The sequence below is a fragment of the Trichechus manatus genome, unplaced genomic scaffold (genome assembly GCF_000243295.1).
Source record: "Trichechus manatus latirostris isolate Lorelei unplaced genomic scaffold, TriManLat1.0 scaffold00002, whole genome shotgun sequence".
In the NCBI taxonomy this organism is placed as follows: Eukaryota; Metazoa; Chordata; class Mammalia; order Sirenia; family Trichechidae; genus Trichechus; species Trichechus manatus.
In genome coordinates, this window is record NW_004443938.1 from 22,106,429 (window position 1) to 22,130,556 (window position 24,128).

General features: G+C 37.6%; 1 protein-coding gene across 1 annotated transcript in view; it reads left to right on the forward strand.

The window, feature by feature from the left end:
• Positions 1-7,344: 7,344 nt before the first annotated feature.
• PPIL4 (peptidylprolyl isomerase like 4) overlaps positions 7,345-24,128 on the forward strand; it is a 32,512-nt gene continuing 15,728 nt past the window's right edge. Inside the window, exons 1-9 of the mRNA XM_004368840.1 lie at positions 7,345-7,511; positions 11,353-11,420; positions 11,508-11,572; positions 12,997-13,114; positions 14,065-14,207; positions 14,748-14,844; positions 15,598-15,714; positions 20,025-20,149; positions 21,583-21,649. Of these exons, the coding sequence (XP_004368897.1) occupies positions 7,442-7,511; positions 11,353-11,420; positions 11,508-11,572; positions 12,997-13,114; positions 14,065-14,207; positions 14,748-14,844; positions 15,598-15,714; positions 20,025-20,149; positions 21,583-21,649 (870 nt within the window). The 5' untranslated portion in view covers positions 7,345-7,441. The remainder of the gene's footprint in view (positions 7,512-11,352; positions 11,421-11,507; positions 11,573-12,996; positions 13,115-14,064; positions 14,208-14,747; positions 14,845-15,597; positions 15,715-20,024; positions 20,150-21,582; positions 21,650-24,128) is intronic.

Consider the following 24,128-nt stretch of genomic DNA (forward strand, 5'->3'; position numbering starts at 1 on the left):
AGGTTTTGTTTTGTTTTTTATATATGTATACAGTCATATACATATACAGTAGTATATAAATACAGTATTATATATCTACCACCCACCAGGGCTCTCTCTCTCTACTAAAACCTGTGAAAGCCAGAAACTGTGTAAGACAGAAACCTGTTAGAGAAGGAAAACTCAAGTATTTTCCACTAAAATGAGCAATAGAATAGTGGTAACACTGCATTCTGTCTAAAGTGGAAAACTTCCAAGACCTGGAAAAACAAGGCAGTCCCATCAAGTTCCGGCTCTCACAGGTTTCACTGCATATATATATGACTGGTTCTGTTTCTCTAGGAAATCCTGACTAACCAGTGGCACTATAAAAATAAACATGACAACATTCTTGGACTTCACAGGCCAGTGAGGAAGACAAACAAGTCAACAGAAAGTAACTGACGCATTCAAATGAAGATATATATTAGGTGCATCTGAAGAAGAGTGGGAGATGAAGACAGAAAGACAGGATTTCCATCAATGTTAAGGAACGTGGTCTTCATCTTCTAGGCTGCAGATTGGCAGCAAGGAGAGTAGTGAGAAGCTTACTTCAATACTCTAAGTGAGAAACGATGAGGGACGAAAATAATGAGATGAGGTGAGAAGGGATGATCAAGAGGTAAGAGGAAAAATAGGACACTGGTATTACTGAAACCAAATAAGAAGAGAGTTTTAAGAAGTAGGGAGTGGTCAACAGGATCAAATGATGCAGATGAATCAAATAAGGTAAGCGCTGAGTTATGTGCATAGGATTTGACAATCAGGAAGTCATTAGAAACTTTAGCGCGTGCTTTCATCGGGGGTGGAAGTCAGGCTGCATTTGGGTGAGGTGAATGGAAGGTGAATTTTGCCCTTAGAGGTTTTACAGTCCAAGATTTGAATTTGTGTATTAAAAATAATAATAATAGTATAAGGTAGCTTGTACTAAGTATTGGATGAAAGGTACAGGTAGCATGTCCTATAGGAATTCAGAAGAAGCAATGTTCACAGAGGAGCCACAGTTGTGGGAGGGTTTGCAGTAAAAATTATTTTCTTTAAAAAATGTGTGTAAGAATTAGAGAATAAAATCCAGTAGGGAAGATAATTTAGGTAGGTATAACATTTCAAGCAAAGGTATAGAAATAGGAATGCTTATGGCACTTTCAGAGAAAAATGAGAACATCAGTTTGTTTACAGTGGAATGTTCCTGGAGGAAAATGAATTTAGAGAGATAAGTAATAAATAAGCCTGTTGCCATTGAGTCAATTTCAACTCATAGCAACCCTAAAGGACAGAGTAGAACTGCCATATAGGGTTTCCAAGGCTGTAATCTTTACAGAAGCAGTCTGCCTCATCTTTCTCCTGTAGAGCAGCTGGTGAGTTCAAACCACCGATCTTTCAGTTGGCAGCTGAGTGCTTAATCACTGTGCCACCAGAGCTCCTAAGTTATAAATAAAATAAATGTAGGAATTTTTGCTTTTTTTTTAAAATATTTTATTGTACTTCAGGTGAAGGCTTACAGAACAAATAATTAGGAATTTTTGCTTTTAAAAGTTATAAATAGAAGCAAAAAATTCCAAGATTTATTTTATTTAACACTTTCTTAGCACCTGCTGTTCTAAATGCTTTACAGGTATTAACTCTGAATCCTCATAACCACCCAATGAGACAAGAACTATGTTAGTTATATTGCTTAATAACATAGTACCAAAAAAGGTAGTGACAAAAACTACTATTGGCTCCTTATGTACAACCAAAAACCTCATGGGATTTGGTTTCTTGGTTTGGAGGTTGAGGGTCCTGGTTTCATGGGACATCTCAGTTAACTGGCCTAATAACATCTTTAGTGCTTCAGTTCTACCTCCTAGTTTGTTGCATAGTGCCTGGGGTCTTAACAGCCTGCAAGTGGCCATTCGAGGCACAACAATTGGTCTCTATTAGCCTGGAGCAACAAAGGAAGAACGAGAGTCAGGGAGTGAAAGGAGGATATGGAATGTGTGGCTAATGGCCTCCATGAACAACTGCCTCCTTTGCCATAAGACCAGAAGAACTAGATGGTGCCTGGCTACCATTACTGAACATTCTGACCAAAGAGTCTATAGAAGAATCCTGATCAAAAGGGGAGACAGAACAGCATTTCAAATTCTCAGAGAATCCATACTTTCTGGTGCCATTGAGGCTGAATGACTCCCTGAAACTATTGCCTTTGAAACCAAAAATATCCACTGATATTTTTAAAACTAAACAATAGTTTAGCTGAACTAGTGAAAAAATGGTCTGCCTTGAGCATTATGCTCTTTTAAGAACTATCTATATGGGAACAAATTGACAACAGCAACTTCAAAGATTAGATAGGAACCTTAGGGGCAGTGTATGAATAAGGAAGCTGAAGAAGAATTGACACCTTTGAATTATGGTGTTGGTGAAGAATACTGAATATATCATGGATTGCCAAAAGAACAGACAAATCTGTCTTAGAAGAAGTACAGCCAGAAGGCTCCTTAGAAGTGAGGATGGTGAGACTTTGTCTCACGTACCTTGGACATGGTATCAGGAGGGACCAGTCCCTGGAGAAGGACATCATGCTTGGTAGAGGGTCAGCGAAAAAGGGGAAGACCCTCAACAAGATGGACTGACACAGTGGCTGCAACAATGGGCTCAAGCATAACAACTATCATGAGGATGGCACAGGACCGGACAGTGTTTCGTTCTGTTGTACACAGGATTGCTATGAGTTGGAATGGACTCGATGGCACCTAACAACCACAACAACAATCTGCTAATTAATAACACAGCATCGTAAATCATACTGTATCATTTCCACCACACTCTATTGGTCAAAGCAAGTCGCAAGGCCATCCCAGATTCAAGGGATGAAGAAAAAGACTCCACTTCTTAATGAAAGAGGCTGCAAAATATTGTGACCATGTTTTCAATCTCTCAGAGTCTGCTCTCTGGCCATAATTATTTACCCTCCTCCCACTTACAAAATATACTTACCTTTCCTCTAAAAATCTCATCCTATTATGGCATCAGGCTCAGGTAGTGTCCAGAATCTCTCTTCTAAATCATGTCCACATGCAGTGTGTTACTTGGGTAGGGCTCCTTTTGATCTATAGACCTACAATCTAAAAAACACAAGTTAATTGAACTCATCATACTCAACATACAATGGTGAGACAGAGAGAGGATGACTGCAACAGACATTCTCTATTTCCTAATTAAGTAGTTAGACAATAGTAGTCACTGATCCAAAGCAATTTTCAAAGCTACCTTGACACATGTTGCCTGGTCCTACAATTCTGGAGGCAGAGTGTCTTGCATTTCCTGGGAGGAGTTCCATAATCTATTGCACTCCATAGCTCTTGTCTCTACCCTCGAGGTTCTTGGTTCTATTCTCTGAGATATCTTCCCTTTTTGATGAAAGTACCCTTACTTTTTCTTTGCATCAGAGTAACTTTCTTGCCCATAGAAAGATAAGGGACCATAGACTTCTTTTCATTTTGAAATATCTCTCTTAGTCCAAGCTGATACAACTCATTTAAAAACATTGTGTGTTTCTTATGAATCTGATTGGGGTTAACATTCATAATTTCTTAATTCATCACAGTCACAATGTGGTCTCATCTGATGTTGGTGTTCTATGAAAATGTAACTGTTCAACAGAATACCAAGGGCTAGCTGTGAGTGCCAGACCAGCTCCTAGTGACACCTAAGGCCTGGCTGATAGTGTCATGTCAGCTTCTGGTTCTCAGGGGCTGCTTTTCTCTTTCTCAGAAGGTACCTGCAATGTGTATAGATTTATCAACAGTATTAAATACAAATTTACAGCAGTTTAAAAATACACCTGCACATTTCCAAAGATAGCCTAAATTGAAAAGTTAAACTTCATGGTAACAGGGATGTTGTAATGGTATCTGAGTACTTGTGCAATATTTAATATTATTAATCAAATTTCATGTTTTAAAAACTCTGTGGATTATTTAGAAGTTTGTTTTTTATTTTATACTGTTTATTTTGAAATATAAAGGATTACTTGCTGAGATTAAGTTCCTGTTTTCACAATCTACTGCAGTGATTAAGGGTTCAAACTGGAGACAGACTTTATGCATTTGCTTTTGGTAGGAAAACCAATACATGCATATGGTTAAAAAATGTGAAGGGTACAAGAAGGTTACCAATGAAAAGTAATACCACGCTAATATCTTGGATATCCATAGTCATCATCCATCATGTACACATATCTATTATCTGTGTACATGTTTTGGTCTTTCTATAAATGGGAGCATCTGATAAACGTTCTTTACTTGGAGTAAATATGTTCAAATATGCTTCTTTCTGAAAATAAGCAAATATATCTGCTGAATAAATTCCTAGGAGTTGAATTGTTGAATCAATGAGTATGTTCATTTTCATAACCATCACTTCTTGCCCTTCAAAGACATTCCATTAATTTATGCTCACACCAATAGTATATGAGTATGTTTCCTACACTCTTGTCAACACTATGTACTGTTTGGCCTTCACCAGTGAAGGAGGGCACCTTCACCAATAACAATAGCAAATCATTGTTATTTTAAGGTGCATTTCATTCATTTATTCACTCAACAAACATTCATCTATTACTTGCCAGGCTGTTATAGGCATTATGGATACAACAGTAAACAAAGTAGACAAAATTGCCTCTATCTTTCTGGAGTTTACTTATAATAACAATAAGGAAATAAATATATTTATAGCATATTAGATGGTAAAAGTGTTGTTGTTGTTGTTGTTGTTGTTAGGTGCTGTTGAATTGGTTCTGACTCATAGCGAACCTATGTACAACAGAATGAAACACTGCCCGGTCCTGTGCCATCCTCATAATCATTGTTATGCTTGAGCCCACTGTTGCAGCCACTGTGTCAGTCCATCTGAGGGTCTTCCTCTTTTTTGCTGACTCTCTACTTTACCAAGTGTCATGGACTGAATTATGTCCCCCAAAAAATGTGTGTATCAGTTTGGCTGAGTCATGATTCCCAGTATTGTATAACTGTGTACCATTTTGTAATCTGATGTGATTTCCTTATGTGTTGTAAACTCTATCACTATGATTTAATAAGATGGATTAGTGGCAGTTATACTGATGAGGTATACAAGATTGGATAGAGTCTTAAGCCAATCTCTTCTGAGATATAAAAGAGAGAAGTGAGTAGAGACACATGGGAACCTCATACCACCAAGAAAGCAGTGCCGGGAGCAGAGCGTGTCCTTTGGAACTGAGGTTCACGTGCTGAGATGCTCCCAGACCAAGGGAAGACTGATGTGTCACAAGGACTTTCGTCCAGAGCCAACAGAGAGAGAAAGACTTCCCTTGGAGCCAGCACCCTGAGTTTGGACTTGTAATCTACTAGACTGTGAGAGAATAAATTTCTCTTTGTTGAAGCCATCCACTTGTGGTATTTCTGTTACAGCAGCACTAGATGACTAAGACACCAAGCATGATGTCCTTCTCCAAGACTGATCCTTCCTGATGACATGTCCAAAGTATGTGAGATGTAATTTAGCCATCTTTGCTTCTAAGGAGCATTCTGGTTGTACTTCCTCCAAGACAGATTTGTTCGTTCTTCTGGCAGTCCATGGTATATTCAATATTCTTCTCCAACACCATAATTCAAAGGTGTAAATTCTTCTTCAGTCTTCTTTATACATTTGTCCAGCTTTCACATGCATATAAGGTGACTGAAAACACCACGGCTTGGGTCAGGTGCACCTTAGTCTTTAAGGTGACATCTTTGCTTTTCAACACTTAAAAGAGGTCTTTTGCAGCAGATTTGCCAAATGCAATTTGTCATTTGATTTGACTGCTGCTTCCATGGGCGTTGACTGTGCATTCAAGTAAGATGAACTCCTTGACAACTTCAATCTTTTCTCCGTTTATCATGATGTTGGTTATTGATCCAGTTGTGAAGATTTTTGTTTTCTTTATATTGAGGTGTAATCCATACTGAAGGCTGTAGTCTCTGATCTTCATCAGTAACTACTTCAAGTCCTCTTCACTTTCAGCAAACAAGGTTGGTAAAAGTAGTACGAGAAAAAACTGTACAGAGAAAAACAAGTGTATATATTAAAAAAAGAAACAAACAAACCTGTTGCCTGTGAGTTGATTCTGACTCATATTGACCCTATAGGACAGAGTGGAACTGCCCCATAGGGTTTCCAAGGAGCAGCTGGTGGATTTGAACTGCCATCCTTTCTGGTTGGTTAGCAGCTGAGCTCTTAACCACTGCACTACCAGGGCTCAAGTGCATACCAAAAAAACCCCAAACCCATTGCTGTGGAGTCAATTCTGACTCATAGCGACCCTATAAGACGGAGTAAAACTGCCCCATAGGGCTTACAAGGAGCAGCTAGCAGATGTGAACTGCCAACCATCTGGACGCTTAACCACTGCACCACCAGGGCTCCAAGTGTATACATGTGGGGTTAATTTTAATTATGGTGGTCAGGGAAGACCTTACGGAGCGGTTGACATAGAACAAAGATCTGAAGGAGGTGAAAGAAAGCTATGCAAATAACTGGGGGAAGACCAGAAGGGACAGTAAGTGCAAAAGCCCTGAGGCTGTAGGATAGTAAGAGAAGACAAGATGTGGTGGGAGAAGATCATGCAGGGCCTTGTAGCACATCATGAAGACTTTGACTTTTGGTCGGATATGAAAAGTCATTGGAGGTTCTAAGTACTGTATATACAAAAAGGTACAAGAGAATGATCAGCTTGTACGGGACAGTAATCTTTGCAAAGAAAAATATTAGCTCTTAGGGTCTGAAGCCATAAAGAGAGGCCAAAAGTAGTTTTGCAGGTCAAACCAGTAGAACCTTGAGACTGAAGCCTATTGTTTCTAAGCTTGTTGAGCTACGGATCCACCACCTGCTGCTGTCATGGGTACAGTCCCTAGCTTAGGCACAATTAGCTAGGAAAGCGCTCCCTGTTAACCACCTTTTTGGGTAGCATGTGCGCTTAGGGCCTGAAGTTGTTGACTCAGGGCAACGACAGAGGGCTGATGAGGAAACCCAGAGAGGGGTTATACAGCAAGAAGGCCGCGGCAAGGTCGCCCTCTGGCTACTCGGATGTCTGCCTGTTTTTGAGATGGTCAGGGGCACAAAACCCTTTACAGAGGCCCTTTTGAGCGACAGGCTTCCGCACAAGCTGCGAAGGGCCTCCCAGCATTTTCAAAAGGGCCGCGTAGGGGTCGTGACCAACAGGCAGCCTCACGTCAGCCGCGGGGCGGGAAACAGCTGTGACCGAGCCGGCCTGAAAGAACAGCCGGAAAAGGCGGTGGCGCCGGAGGGATGACGTAAAAAGGCGTCGCGGCGAGGGTGACGCGTGGCGTAGACGTCGCGGGCTGCAGCTGTCACCCCCACCCCCCACCCCGGGGCTTGTTGCAGAGGAGGAGCAGGCGCCATGGCGGTTCTCTTGGAGACCACTTTAGGCGACGTCGTCATCGACCTGTACACCGAGGAGCGGCCGCGCGGTGAGTCCCGGGCCCTGCTGTCCTCTCCCCGGGTTCCCCATCTTGTCGTCTCACTTTCCCTTCTCTTTCCAGGCGCCAGCATAGACTGGTTCGAGCTTCTAGTCTTTTGGTGCCCGCGACGGGGCTGATTTTATAAGCGGGACTTGCTTAGAAAAGTTTTTGTGAGGAGAATGCGTTTGGGCTTTAGCAGCTCTTCTCCTGTTTTTGTGTTGGCCAGTTTGGTGGCGGAAACTTGTGGTCATTAAATGCCTTTGGGGACGCGTGCGTGTGTGTGTGTGACAGAATACAGATCAGATACGGGCTGTATTATACAATACCCATAGCTTATGTGGTGTTACAAATATTACTTGGTGTGTAAGCAGTTAAGCCTTGATGAAAAGCAGGTAGGCTGTGGCTGGAGCAGTGAGTGTGGGCATACCACCTGGGTGAGAGGAACAGGTTGTACAGATTGTGTACAGAGGCGGAGCGAATGTTCATTGACCGCCTACTCTGCAAGACACTGCTCCAAGCTTTGGGATAAGCGTCTTGTGCTCCAGGGTTTAATTTTCCCTTGGGGATAATAGGCGCGGGAACTCATTTAACTTTACTTTGTAGTGGAAGGATGTGTGAGTTGCTATGGAAACCAGAAGAGGGAGTAATTCCCGGTTGGGGTGGGGAGAAGAGCAAGCAAGGAATGCAGAGCACTTGAACTAACTCATTCAAAGACGAGTGGGAACGAGGTTTTTCTAAGCCGTTTGCTTGGCATTTCCTGGAAACAGCAAGTACTTTGGCATGGCTAGAGGGAATGATATGTGAAGTGGACTAGCCGACTGTGAGTCTGGTCATATAGGTGAGGCCAGATCATGAATAGTCTAGAGTGCCATACTGATGACCAGAGCCTCTGAAGGTTTTTTGTTTCGTTTTTTAAATTGTGGTTATATATATATATATATATATATATTTAAATATTTGCCATTTCAACGTTTTTTTCACGTACAGTTCAGTGATATTGTATTCATGCTGTGCATCCATCACCACTATCTGTTTCCAAATTTTTCCATCACCCTTAACAGAAGCTCAGTGAAGATTTTAAAAGCAGTATTGAGGCAGGGAAAACTTGTTGTTTTAGGATGATAACAGGCAGCTGTTTGGAGAATGTATCAGATTTGGGAGAAACTGGAGACCAGGAAAGATTAGTTACCATCAGGTCCTGCCCTCATGGGAGGCAGAGCCTATCAAAGAGGTAAAACAAGCTACAACATTGTACAATAAGTGCCTCTAGCCATACTATACTGTTTCCCACACTCGGCTATCCCTCCCAAACAGTACACATTCTCCCACATGTCTATGACTTTCTCATACTATTGCCTCTACCCCACATTTCTCTCTACTCTTGTCCTACTGGTGAACTCTTTCTTGATCAGATTTCAGATCAAGCATGATCTCTTTTATGAAGCTCTCCCTTGTCTTAAGCAGAGTTAGATCCTGTTTCTTTTGTTTTGTCTCAGGTCTTTTTGTATTACGTGGTGCATATTTTATAGTAACATTTACCTATTGTCCTGGAATTATTTGCAAGTGTTGTCTCCTATCAAGAATGTAACTCCAAGAGAGCAAGGACTATGCCTTAATTATCTCTGTATTCTGAGCACCTAGTACAATGCCTGCTGCTTTGAGGGCACACACTAAAGTAGAAGGTTCACTATATTGACTAATGCAAATACATGTGTTGTATTAGTTAGGACTCTTTCTGCAAGTGATAGAAACCCAGCTCAAACTGGCTTATGCTAGAAAATGATTGATTGCCTCATGTTACTGGGAAGTTCTGGGGTAAGATTGAGTTTAAGCATGGCCGGATCTAGGGGTTCAAAGGATGTTATAGGGAATTTTATCTTTCTCCTCTTGGCTTTGCTTTCCCATGAGTTTGTTTGACCCTCTCTCCATGTGGAGCAGCACCTGGTAAAATGAGTGGGCTTCTTTCCCCAGAGTTATAAGGAACTAAAGCATATGTAGAGTTATTCCACCTAATTAACACACACTAAAAATGGACAAGGTGCCCTGGATGGTGTAAACAGTTAACACGCTAGGCTGCCAACCAAAAGGTTAGAGGTTCGAGTTCACCCAGAGGGGCCTTGAGAGAAAGATCTGACGATCTACTTCCAAAAAATCCGTTACTGAAAACCCTGTGGAGCACAGGTCTGCTGTGACACACGTCGGGTCGCCGTGAGTCAGAATCTCCTGGACAGCAATTGGTTTTTTAAAATGGGCAAGTAGTGGTTCTGCAAAGAGAGCCTGGAACACCAAAAACATATGTCTACCCCATGTTTATATATTTATAAGCATTGGATTATGTACTTACATGCGTACGTACTTACCAATCTATAGTAAGCATATCCAGACTGACTAGCTTTCTTTCTTTCTTGCTCTCTTTTTTTTCTTTCTTGTTTTCTCCTTTTTCAAACATATACAGAAGTGGAGAGAATCATCTAAGTGAACCATCATGTACCTATGACCAACTTCATTTAACAGTTGTCAACACATAACCAGTCTTGTTTAATTTATTCCTCCACCTCCACTGGATATTTTTGTAAAAAATCCCATGTGTCACAATTTAGTATGTAATTGCTTCAGTGTATCTCTCTAAAAGATAAGGACTTTCTAAAAAATCATAACCAGCCTTTTCCCCTCTTTTATTCTTTAATACCACAGTATTACAGAACTTTTGTCTGTCTTTTGAACTCCCACAAAAACATTTAAATTCCCACCTCCAGGCTTGTTTATGTCTTCCCACCTTGAAATGCTGACTCTAACTCTCTGTCAATTCAGTTCTTTTAATATTCATTTTAAACCTCCGTAAGGTCTTCTAATTTTCCCAACCAGAAACAATCCCTATTTTGAACTCTTACGGCATTTTTTTATTTTTTATTTTTTATTTTATTGTGCTTCAGGTGAGGGCTTACAGAACAAACAGTTTGTCATGAAACAGTAGTACACATGTTGTTTTATGACATTGGTTAACAACCCCACAACATATCAACCCTCTAACTTCTCAACCTCTTTTTTTTTTTGGTGAAAATACACTCTTACGGCATTTTTTAACCACTTTTGACAATTTTACTATTTAAGTGGCACAAATGATATTATCAGATATTGCCCAGTATCGTAACTATTTGTGTTCATGTGTCAGTACCCAGGTTTAGTGTAAGGTCCTAAGGGCAGGGACTGCCTCATGTGTCTTCTGTCTAGTGTCTAGTTTAGTGCTTTGAGAACTTGGTAATGTTCTCTCCGCAACTAGACTATGAACTTGTTGAGAGCAAGGACTATGGTTTAATGACATTTGTGACAGCAGTGCCCAGCACCTAGAAGGTGCTCAGAAAATGTGTATTGGGTAAGCAACTGAATTTATATGAGAAAGCTGGTACATGATAAAAGTATAGATTTTTGTGAAGAGCTCTTTAATCAGTGTTTAAAAAAATTTATCCCCAGAATGTTTCATTTCCCCTCATTTGTATAATCTGCACTCATTTTAATATACTCTGCTAGCTCTTTTCCCATCATAGTATCCTCTTTAATTGTTCTTTCTCTTACAAAACCAATCTATCAGTAAATGATTGCTTATAATAAGTGTTGGTTTCCTGCATTAGCTCAATGTCCAAGAATTCCTAAGAAAGAGATAATAAAAGATAAGTTAAAATATGTTATCTCTTTCTAGGCTTAGTATCTTTTTTAAAAAATGGCTTTGGACATTTAATCTTTTTTGTTTCTTTTATGGTAATTTAGAAATTAAATTATGCTAAGTGTTTTTACTTGCTTAAAAATGTGTATGTGGACTACTGTGGTAAATTTAATATTTAATTTTTTTCAGCCTGCTTGAATTTCCTGAAGTTATGCAAAATAAAATATTACAATTATTGCCTTATTCACAATGTACAGGTGAGTTGGTGGATATTAGTTATGTCCTTTATTATTGAGACCATCTAGCATACTTTGTGAATTAACGAAGTATCCTGTGTATTGTAGAGGGATTTTATTATACAAACTGGTGATCCTACGGGGACTGGCCGTGGAGGAGAGTCTGTTTTTGGGTGAGTTCTTTTATTTTTAAGAAGTAAAAATAGAATTGCCTCTTTTTTTTTCTAGTTGCACTTATTTTATCTGAATTTATCATTTTCCATGCAGATAATTATTAAGAACCATTCACAGATTCTAATAATTATTATCTGCAAAGGCATATGACACACTGATACATGTTCAGACCAGTAATGTGTTCATTCATTGTCAACCAAAGTTTCTCCAGCTTGTGGCCCCTAAAGGGGTTACATTAAAAAGAAAAATGCAGATTTCACTGGTTTTGCAAAATCTCTTTCTCATTGCTCATGAGAAGCTCTCCCATCTTCTTCTGCTTGGACCTCTCAAGGATGTCTACTACTTGATGCTGCTTGTCACTGCAGCCAGTGCCCCTGAAAGAGTGCTGATGTCCCAGGTGTCCCAAAAGTATGAGCTCTTGAGATGCCAAAGTCACATTTTGTTTCCTGAAGTTGTTGTTCACTGTTCTCGGCAGGGATACAGTACAGTGATGCCTGTAACCCGTGTATTCAGAATTCCTCATGAAAATGAGTTCCTCAGCTTCTTCTTAGTCCATCTCTCCAGAGTTCAGACAAGAGTACATGGGACCATGTCAGGGACCCATACTTGAAAGATCTTTTATTTTTAATTATTGTACTTTAGATGAAGGTTTACAGAACAAACTAGTTTCTCATTAAACAGTTAGTACACATATTGTTTTATGACACTGGTTAACAACCCCACAACATGTCAACACTCTCCCTCGACCTTGGGTTCCCTATGCCTTCTAGTCCTTGTCCTTGGGCTGTTGTGCCCGACTAGTCTCATTTTGTTTCATGGGGCTGTCTAATCTTTGGCTGAACGGTGAACCTCGGGAGTGACTTCATTACTGAGCTAAAAGGGTGTCCGGGGGCCATACTCTTGGGATTTCTCCAGTCTCTGTCAGGCCAGTAAGTCTGGTCTTTTTTTGTGAGTTAGAATTTTGTTCTACATTTTTCTGCAGCTCTGTCCAGGACCCTCTGTTGTGATCCATGTCAGAGCAGTCAGTGGTGATAGCCGGGCACCATCTAGTTGTACTGGACTCAGTCTGATGGAGGCCATGGTAGTTGTGGTCCATTAGTCCTTTGGACTGGTCTTTCTCTTGTATCTTGTTTTCTTCATTCTCCCTTGCTCCCGAAGGAGTGACAACAGTGGAGTATCTTAGATGGCTGAGAATTGCCTTTTATAGTGTTAATTAGCATACTTCAATCTGCATTTTTAAATATGGTTCAAATATAGGTTCTTTTTACAAGTTTCCTAAATGTCCATAGCAAAAAAGAGGAATATTTTGTATTATAGTGGCATTTCTATAAAGAGCTATTTAGTAACCCTATATGTTACTAGTACTTCTGTATTTCACTATGAGAGTACTTATATTTTATAATCTAATTATATGTATTTTCAGTCAACTGTATGGTGATCAAGCAAGCTTTTTTGAGGCAGAAAAGGTGCCAAGAATTAAACACAAGAAGAAAGGCACTGTGTCCATGGTGAACAACGGCAGTGATCAGCACGGATCTCAGGTTAGGAAATGGTTGAGAAGATGAGTTTTTCTTTAAAATGAAGGACTGGAAGGACTCCACAAATTATTTTTTTTAAACTATCCAGTAAGGAGAAAATTTCATTCAAAGGTATTTGTTAGAAGAAAGAATTGCACTGCTTTTTTCCTTATTAAAAAAAAAAAACACCTTTTTTTTTTGGTTCTTTCAAATGCAATTCGTGCCTATTGTGAGGAATTTAGAAAATACAGAGAAGTATAGAGAAGAAAATAACATTACTCACAACCCCACCACCAAGAGATTATCACTGTTCACATTGTGGCCTGTTTCCTTTCAGTATTTATTACAGATTTTATAATAGGTTGTGTCGAGCACCTTTTATTAATTGTTTTGTTTAATCCTCACAACAGCCCCATTAGAGTAGGTACTTTTATTTTCCAGTTTACATGTGAAGAGACTGAACCTTGTTTTGTCCAAGTATTTTGAGCAATCAGTGGAATATCCGTGTACATGCTGATACACCTACTTCCTCACTTATCGACTATCTGGTTATCCGACATTTCGCATTTACAGCAATAGTAAAAAATCCATCTATTTTGTGCATTAATGATGTATGTCTAGCAGTAACCCTTTCATGACAAGTGGGATATATAGCACCCACCTAAATTTTCCCACCTCTGGGTTCCAGGGGGACATATGTGTCTCACATATTGTTTTGTGATCTGATGTGGTCATCCTCCATTTTCACGTAATGCCAATTTTCACATAACGACTTGGTCTTTGGAACCTAACCATGTGATAAGTGAGGGGTGGGTGTATTTTATATATAAGCTTTGTACTTTTAACTTAGTGCTGGTAACAAGTGTATAAGGGTAGGTGCAGTTAATGTGCAGTCTTTTGTGTGTTTTTAGTTAGTCCGTAAGTGATTTCAGTTTGAATGATACATGTATTTTTTTACGTGTCTTTCTATATAGTTTCTTATTACTACAGGAGAAAATCTAGACTACCTTGATGGTGTTCATACAGTGTTCGGTGAGGTAACAGAAGGCATGGACATAATTAAGAAAATTAACGAGACCTTTGTCGACAAGGACTTCGTACCTTATCAGGATATCAGGTGTGGTTACAATTTACTATATGAATGTACTAGAATATCTTAATACTGTGATATTTGACATGTAATGGTGATGGCATGCATAGGACTGGTTTTTGGGTAATTCTAAAATGTGAATTAATACAAAACTGTATAATACATTTAATAAAAAGGACCTTTTGTATTTTTATATGTGTTTATAATTACACTTGTTTACACTTATTTATAATTGCTTATATTGGGAGGAATTATTAATACTTTAATTTAGCTTTTAAAAACGCAGATTATTAGAAATAGGGCAAAAGTACTAAGATTTAGATATTTACATTACTTTATATCTTAGAGTAATGCAGAGTAATAAATATAATATCAAGCAATGAAATGAAAAACAGTAATAGTAACTGTGAAAATGTACTCTAGTTTTGTAACATCCTTATACAGAGAAATTTAAGAGATGCTTCTTTTTGGTATTAGAGGTACTTAAGACGCTTATTGTAATCCTCATAAAAATAAAGATTCTGAAGTAACTTAAACGTAACATTTGATCTGGATTTATTTTGTAAGGATAAATCATACAGTGATTTTAGATGATCCATTTGATGACCCTCCTGATTTATTAATTCCTGATCGATCACCAGAACCCACAAGAGAACAACTAGATGTAAGTAGAACTCTCTTGTGATTGAAAGTACCTGCGTATTAATGCTTTGCATAGGGTTAGCTTTTTAATCTGTTAAATGTATTTATTAATTATTATCTTACTTGATCAGTTATACTAGAAAAAGTTTAGCATTCTTTTATCCCATCCACAGAGAGTATTCATTTTTCTAGCTGTCTTTTCACTTCCCTAATTTCCTTTCTTCAGTTTCCATGGAATAGCCTTAGTTCTAGAAGCTTATATGAACACTGGGGAAGATGTTTTTCTTATCTCCTAACTCTAGTTAGGAGTTAGCTTCAAGGTTGAATTAAACTATCCTCTTGTGAGGGAGCTTTTTCACTGGGGATAATCTGGAGCTAGTCTAAAACCCAGAAATTTCTGTGGAACAAGGCAGACGTTCCCCCCAGGTATTTGAAGGTATAAATTCTGCTGAGACAGTTTCTCAAAGCTGAAATCAGTCTTTATAAGTTGGAACTTGGTGCTTAATTTCTAAGATCATTTCTCTTCTGCACTCAGCACTTAGTTATACACCAAGTAGTTTTTATATAAAATGTTTATTTTGATTTTGCAGTAAATTAGAATTTTTGTCTGGGCAATATTTTAGAGTTAATTTAAATCAGTTTTCGCAGATTTGTAAATTTGTTTCAATTGCTGTTTTAACACTTTCGATGGAACTAAGAATAAAGCATAATGTCTTCGATGTTTCTCAAATTTTTTGTTCCTTAAGTATATATATGGGTAACTTCTGCCTTACAGAGTGGTCGAATAGGGGCAGATGAAGAAATTGATGATTTCAAAGGAAGGTCAGCTGAAGAAGTAGAAGAAATAAAAGCAGAAAAAGAGGCCAAAACTCAAGCTATTCTATTAGAAATGGTAAGATAATTATCTTTGCGCCAATAGTTGTGCTGCAGTATATCTAATATATACTCATTGTGGGTTTATCTATTTCTGGATAAATTTCTTTGTAGTCTTAATACATTAAAAACTAAGAATTTTTTTTTTTTTTATTGTTGTGCTTTAAGTCAAAGTTTATAATTCAAGTTAGTCTCTCATACAAAAATTTATACATACATTGTTTTGTGACCCTAGTTCCTCTCCCTGTACTGTGACAGCACACTCTTCCTTTCCACCCCGGATTTTCCGTGTCCATTCAACCAGCTCCTGACCCTCTCTGCCTTCTCATCTCGCCTCTGGACAGGAGCTGCCCGTTTACTCTCATGTATCTACTTGAGCTAAGAAGCACACTCTTCATGAGTATCATTTTATGTCCCATAGTCCAGTTAACTAGGAATTTTATCTGGATTAAATGTTGTATGACATATGTAATAATGTATATAAAAATAAGCAAATTTGGTTTCATTGGCAGTATTATGCCAAATGCCTTTTTAAAAAATGGAAAATGGGTATTCAAGTTACAAAATGGTAATGGAATTTCAATTTTTTGTTTTCCTCTTGAAGCCATGGTGGCATGGTTGCATGGTGGTTTAAGCACTCGGCTGCTAATTAAAAGGTTGGTAGTTCGAATCCACCAGGCGCTCCTTGGAAACCCTATGGGACAATTCTACTCTGACCTATAGGGTCGCTATGAGTTGGAATTGACCTGACGGCAATGGTTTTTGTTTTTATTTTCATGTCACTTCTAAAGAGTGTTTATTGGACTGAAGTTTTTGTATATTAAGGGATAGTTCTTCATTGTACCACTCAGGTATTGAGATTAAATAGTAGGATAGTAGTCACAGGATAAAATAAACTTGAATGGAGATTGAGCACTCTAAAAATATACCCTTACTCTATATACTAACAGTATGAAGTCATAGTCTGCATTTATTCCATTCCTTATTTTTGTGGAATAGTTATACCTATCATATAGTAGTCTCTGGGTGGCACAAATGGTTAAGTGTTTGACTACTAGTTGAAAGGTGGGCAGTTTGAACCCACCCAGAGGCGCCTTGGAAGACAGGCCTAGTGATCTGCTTCTGAAAGGTCACATCTTTGGAAATGCTACTCTGCACACGTGAGGTCTCCATGAGTTGGAATCTACTTGACAGCAGCTAACAACAACAATAACAATCACATAGTAGACGTTCAGTAAATATTTGAATGAATGGATAATAATTAAGTATTATTATTGCTATTTTATATGGTAGAGCTTTCAGATCTGTGGTCTGTTTTAAAATCATATTAGTATCACCAGCCTGAATGAACAAATACTAAAACCTATACCAAATACCAAACCAAACCCGTTGCCGTCGAGTAGATTCCGACTCACAGGGACCCTACAGGACAGAGTAGAACTGCACCACAGAGTTTCCAAGGGGTGGCTGGTGGATTTGAACTGCCGACTTTTTGGTTAGCAGCTGAGCTCTTAACCACTGTGCCACCAGGACTCTGGCGCTAAAACTTATAACTCAAAAAAAAACTTTCTGTTTGACATAAAAAAAAATTTGAAAACACTCATTTTAATGAGTGCACTGTGTATCTGAGATTATTGACCCAGAACAGCCAACACCAAGACAAATTCTAATAAAATTACTGGATGTAAGAGAAAAATGCTTGGGGTAATTGGGTAAAAAGAATAAATGACTTATAAGGGGAAGAATATTAGATTATCATCATACTTTTTAGCAGGAGCTCTTTATACCAGAAGAAAATGGATTAACATATTTTCTAGACTTCTTATTTCAGATAACTTTTAAAGAAAGTTTTCAAAAATAGTGCAGACAACTTCTATATACCCTTTACCCAGAGTCACCAATTTTGAGCATTTTGTCACATATCTGATTCTGTATGCACATATACACATATTGATTTTTCTGGACCATTTGAAACTAAGTTACATATGTCATTCACCTTTGCCTCTTACATCAGTGTGTATTTCCTAAGAGCAACAATATTATCTTATATTTTAACAGTACAGTTCTTAAAATCAGGAAATTTAAAATTGATAGAAATTACAGTCCATATTCCAATTTTGTCAGTTGTTTCAATAATATTCTTTATAGTTTTTCCCTCCTTCAGTCTAGAATCTAGCTCATTATCTATCATGTATTGCATTTAGTTGTCATGTCTCTTTAGTCTTCTTTAATCTGGAAAAGTTCTTTAACCTGTCTTTATCTTTCATGGCATTGATATTTTTGAAGAATACAAGTCATTTATTTAATAAAATATTCCTCAATTTGAGTTTGTCTACTGTCACCTCTTGATTAGATTCAGGTTAAACATCCCCAGCCAGAATACTACATAAGTGATGTTGTGTCCTTCTCAGATGTCACATCTGGAGGCATACAATACCCATGTGCCCTTCATTGGAAGATGATAATTTTGATCACTTGGTCAGAGTAATCCACTGCTTGGTGTCTCCATTGCATAGTTTCTATTTTTCCCTTGCAATTTATAAGCAGTCTGTGCCATAGCACTTTGAAACCTTCCAAATATCTTGTTCCTTATCAAACTTTCACTCTAGATTTCTCATTCATTCAGTATTCTTGCCTGATCCAGTCTTGACTCTGATGGTTGAAAGTGGTGGTTTTCCAACTATACCACTCCCTCTGCATTTATCAGCCAGCATTCTACTGTGAAGAACTCCCCTGCTTTCTTATCTGTTTATCTACTCTTTATCGTATGGACTTGTGGACTTCTATTTTAAATAATGGGTTATAATACATTACTGTCCTTGTTTTGGTGCCAGTAGGAACCCCTTCAAGCTGGATCCTGTGTCCCCTTGATTCTCACTATTAACAGATTTCATCTTTCGTTTTCTCTTCTGAGAACATGTTTCTCTTTATTTTTATTTGTATGTAATAAAATGATAATTCAACTGGTATTTTGTAATATTAATTTTGAACTTCATAGCTGTTAGGACTATTTCAAAGTTCCTTATACTGTTTTAGAGTTAGGTTTAACTGCTGTATAGCAAATTCTTTTTTAACTTAACTTTTTTTCTCGTTTATGTTTCCTTTAGATGTGTTTCTGTCATTGTAGGTGTCTTTTTGGGGATTTTACGGATTTGCTCATTCCCTTATGTGTTGTGATACTTTTTATTGGACATAGATTACTGTTATCTTTTGATAGACATAAGAAACATTGAGCAGATCATACTGGCTTTGTTATTGTTGCTTCTTACTGTTCTTGATGTTCAGTTTTTTAAATGTATTTATCCAAGAGGAGACACTTATATGATAATCTTATCAGAAATCATCTCTTAGAGTTTTTGAATATATGTGTAAGGTACAGTCTGTAGAAAGGAGTATTGTTGATCCATCTAAAGACTCATGGGAAATCTAGTTTTCCCGCTGTGAAATCAATGCCATCATCATTGTTCTGTCTCACTGGTCTTCACCCTCACTGGTTCTTCAGGAAGTGGTATGCCCTGCTCAGTGCTGTAGTTAACTGTGAAATGGACTTAAGTTTGGCTGAAGTAGAAGATGATACTGAGGGAGAGAAAACAAAGCTAGAAACAATATCTAGGAATTGTTGCTGTTCTGTCTTAAGTAATAATGAGAAAAGATTTGGGCTTCACAAGTTGCAGAAGATTACATTCAATGTAACAATAATAGGGTTGTGCAAGTGACTGGCCAAAAGGAAAACAAAAAAGCAAGATATTAGTTCTCTCTGGTGAGAGAAGCAGAGGGATGATGGGATGAGGGAATATTTCAGTTCCTAAGTTAGGTGGTGGCATCATAGGTGTTTTTTATGTTCATGCTTCATTACTTAGATACACTTTATATAAATCCTTCTCCTTTATTTTAATGTATCAAATACTTAAAAAAAAGAAAAAGTGGGGATGAAATTGAGACTTTGAAGCCAGATAGACATGAGTTCAAATCCCAACTCTACTGCTTACCAGTGTGTGGCCTTGGGCAACTTACTTTAACCTTTTTGAATTTCACTTTACTCATCTTTAAATTGGGAATTGCAGAGTTTTAAGAATGTAATGTTTATAAAGTGCCAAGCACAATGTTCACACAAAGTAGGTGTCAGGTGAATATTAGGTATTTTTATCGTTACTACCAGGAACAGTATAGTTGTAAATTTTGAAATCTTATTCACCTTTCTTTTCCTGAGCCTGCGGTTTATATATTGTAAGTTTGGATGTTTTAGGGACATTGGCATTGGGCCTGAATAGGGTGTGTAGAATGGAAACTAAGTAAAGGATTTGATTTATGTTCTTATTTATAATTTAGGTGGGAGACCTACCTGATGCAGACATTAAACCTCCAGAAAATGTGTTGTTTGTATGTAAATTGAATCCAGTGACTACAGATGAGGATCTGGAGATAATATTCTCAAGATTTGGGCCAATCAGAAGGTAATTAATCCCTAGAATTTGTGAAAGGCTTAGAAAAATTAGGCATTAATTGGTCATTTTCTAACATATTTTTGATTGGCTTATGAACTCTAGGTGAATTTTGTGCTGATGAATTCTTTTATAGGTGAGACTTTGGACCGTTGGAAGAAACACCTGTGTGTCTGTTTACCTGTATATAAATGATTGATTTTCCCACTCTCAACATAAAAAATTTCGTTCTAAACCAGGAAATGTATAGAACAATTTAAGTCTAGTTCTATAGTATTCTCAACAAAAAAACCAAACCCATTGCCGTCAAGTCGATTCCAACTCACAGCAATCCTATAGGACAGAGGAGAACTGTTCCATAGGGTTTCCAAGGGGCGGCTGGTGGATTCAAGCTGCCAACCTTTTGATTAGCAGCCGAGCTCTTAATCACTGCACTATAACAAGCATCTTTAATATTTAAAATATTTATCTCATTTAACTTCTTCCTAGAATTATCAGCAATCTATCAAAATAATTTCAATCTCAATTTTCCAAAATTTTTTCTTTTGGCTAATTTTCCTTGTATTATTAATATAAAAGTTCACGAAGCTAGTCTTTAAGAAAGGGAAATTTCTGTAATTGATTAAAAAATATTATTTTGTCTTTAGAAATTCCTTTCATGTTTTTAAAACGAGACTTATGATACATGGGGAAGGAACAAACTGGGTGCTTTCAACTCTAGCTTATTGACCCTTTTACTTGGTTATTAAAATAGATCAGTTCTGCTAATAGCTATACTTAAGGAGCCCTGGTGGCGTAGTGCTTAAGCGCTTAACTGCTAACTGAAAGGTTGGCAGTTTGAACCCAGCAGCTGCTTCATGGAAGAAAGATGTAGCAGTCTGCTTCCATAAAAATTACAACCTTCGAAACTATGGGGTAGTTCTGTACTGTCTTATGGAGTCGCTATAAGTCGAAATCAACTCAGCAGCAGTGGTTTACTAGCTATACTTACAGGGTTAAATTTAAGCTTGATTTATATTAAAATTCAAAATTTCCAAAGCATAAACTTACTAATATTTATATATGTATGCCTGTGCATACATTATTCTACAGTAACATTAGATTTTCCATAATTCGTCTATACTTGGACTAGGAATGCATTATGATTTTTAAAAATTTTTTAGCAACAGTTTACTTTTGCCAAAGGAAAATTAAATATTTTCATTTTATTCTTCTTTTTACTCCTTAGGAATTAAGGACTGTAGGCCGAGTTAGAGTAGAAAGTAGACAATTTAATCTCTGGACTGGTGAACTATTTTTTTAAAACAAATTGTTCGTGAAGAAATATAGTTTCATGAGTTTAATTTTACCTTTTAATAACTGGCTTATTTTGTTCTTCACTTTTGAAGAGTGAGAATGAATGCTTTCTTTTTTTAAAACTCACATTTTTGAAAACTTTCTTGCAGTTGTGAAGTTATCCGGGATTGGAAGACAGGAGAATCTCTCTGTTATGCTTTTATTGAATTTGAAAAGGTATGTCATAACATAGATGTATGAAGTTTGGTATTTATTTTGTTCATTTTTCATATTAAAATATGAAAAATTATAGAACTTCCTCCAGTCTCTAAGATTGGAAAATTAGCTTGCCTTTCCTAGGTGGTGCAAATTGTTCACGCGCAGACTACTAACCTGAAGGTTGGCGGTTCAAACCCACCCAGCAGTGCCACAGAAGAAAGGCTTGGCAATCTGCTTTTGTAAAGATTACTGCCAAGAAAACTCTATGGAGCAGTTCTACTCTGTAACACATGGGGTTGCCGTGATTTGGAATCAAATTGACAGCAGTGGGTTTCTTTAGGCAACTAAGAAAAATAATTTTCTTATATTCAAATAGAGGATACATTCAGTATCTCTTGATGTTAATGTGTATACCTTTACTTTAGGTTCAGAAGCAGTCTGCGGGAATGTATCTTTAGAACTTTTAAAGTTTTAGATAAAGTCCTTCACATTGTAGTAATGATTTTTCATGTTATTTAGGTGGAGATGTAATGGAGTAATAGAAAGAGAACTGGGCTGGGTGGTAAGACCTAGATATTAATCTGAGCTCTGTCACTGACTGGCTATTATATGATCTTTGGCAGTTTATTTAACTTTTCTTTCTAGGCCTTCCTTATACATAAAACATGGGTATAAAATAGTCCGTTCTACATTTGTAATAATGATAATAGCTTATGCTGCTCATATACTGACTCTAAGCCAGGCATTATCCTACTTTATCTGCAGTTAGTCTTCACAACTCTGTGGGATAGGTACTATCCTCATTTTCCAGCAAACAGTGGTAATGTGACTTGTTCAAAATCATGCAGCTAGTAAATGTTATATTTCTGATATGATTCTGTTGCCATTTCTTTTAGCTGCTATGCTATACTATTTCTTTATGCTGTGGACTGATGTGTGTCCAATAGTAGCTCATTCTAAGTTATAGTTACTTCAGAGCATTTATTGAATGCTGTTTGTATTTCAGGCAGTGAGATAAGTTCTAGGAATACAGGATTAATAATACAGGGCTGAGGAAGACAGACATGTAACAAATTATACCTAGATGCCTTGTCAGATGCACCAGTAATGATGTTATATGATACATTGGTGCTGGCAGAAAAGAGATCTCTACCTTTGGTTTGCTATGAAAACTTTTTGTGGACTTCACACTGTCATTCCATCTTTGAAACTCTGGGAAATACTATTTATTTGCTCAAGAGTATAGTTTCATTTCATTTATAGCATCTAGATTAATGACTGCATGTGTTTCTCAGTCTTCTACAGCCATACAGTTTTGCTATGAATATGTAGCTCAGTTCAGCTTTAGAGCAGAGGGTGATAATGGAATTTATGAATTCTGGATCATGTTTCAACATTTTAAAGATGTTGAGGTGGATCTTTTGAGGTTTTTTTCTTCTCTTGAAAATCAGATTAAGCTACATTATTCTGCTTCGTAATTCTGATGGGTGGTAGGCTTTTTGTAAATCTTCATCACTGAGTTTGTATCTTTTGCACATTAGGCAACTTCTCTATACTTTGGACAGTTTGATGCAAAATTTTTTAAAAATTGAATAAAATACATACAGAAAATGTTCAAGTCATAACTAAATAGCTTGATAACTTATCACAAAGTTAATATGCCTGTATAAATTACTACCTAGGTCAAGAACTAAAACTTTAGCAAAAGAAATACCAGCATCCCAGAGGCTGTCCCTGTGTACCCTAATTTTCACTTCATTATCAGCATGGGAAGGAGCCCTGGTGGCGCAATGGCTAAGTGCTAACTGAAAGGTCAGCAGTTCAAACCCACCAGCTGCTTCGCGGGAGAAAAGACCTGGTGATCTGCTCCCATAAAGATTTTGCCCTAGGAAACCCTATGGGACAGTTCTACCCTGTCCTGTAGGGTCACTATGAGTTGGAATCGCCTGGACGGAATCAACAGCAGTGTGCGGGAGTCCCTGTTCCATATCCTTCCCAACTCTTGATATGGCCAGTCTTTGTAATTTTCTCTATTCTGGTGGGAAGAGTCTTTGCCTACCCCAAGGTCATGAATATATTCTCCTGTCCTGTTTTCTAGAAGGCTTTATGGTTTTTACCTTTCACGTTTCAATCTACAGTTTGATTTTTGAGTATTATGCATATTATGTTAAGTTTCATTTTTCTTATATTGGATAGCCAAGTGACCTAGCACCATTTATTTAAAAGGTTATCCTATCTCCACTGCTCTGCAGTGCTATCTTTGTCAGAAATCAGGTGTCCATAGATGTGTAAAGTCTTTTTCTGGATGCTGTAATGCTTCACCAGTCTATTTGTTTATCCTTGAACCGCATTGTGTTAATTACTATACCTTTGTGATGTCATGATGTCTGGTAGTGTCAGTTCTCTAACTTTGTTGTAATTCTTAAAGATTGTCTTGCCTATTCTTGTTTTTTTTTTTCTTTTATTTCTGTTTAAATTTTTAAATCAGGTTGTCAAT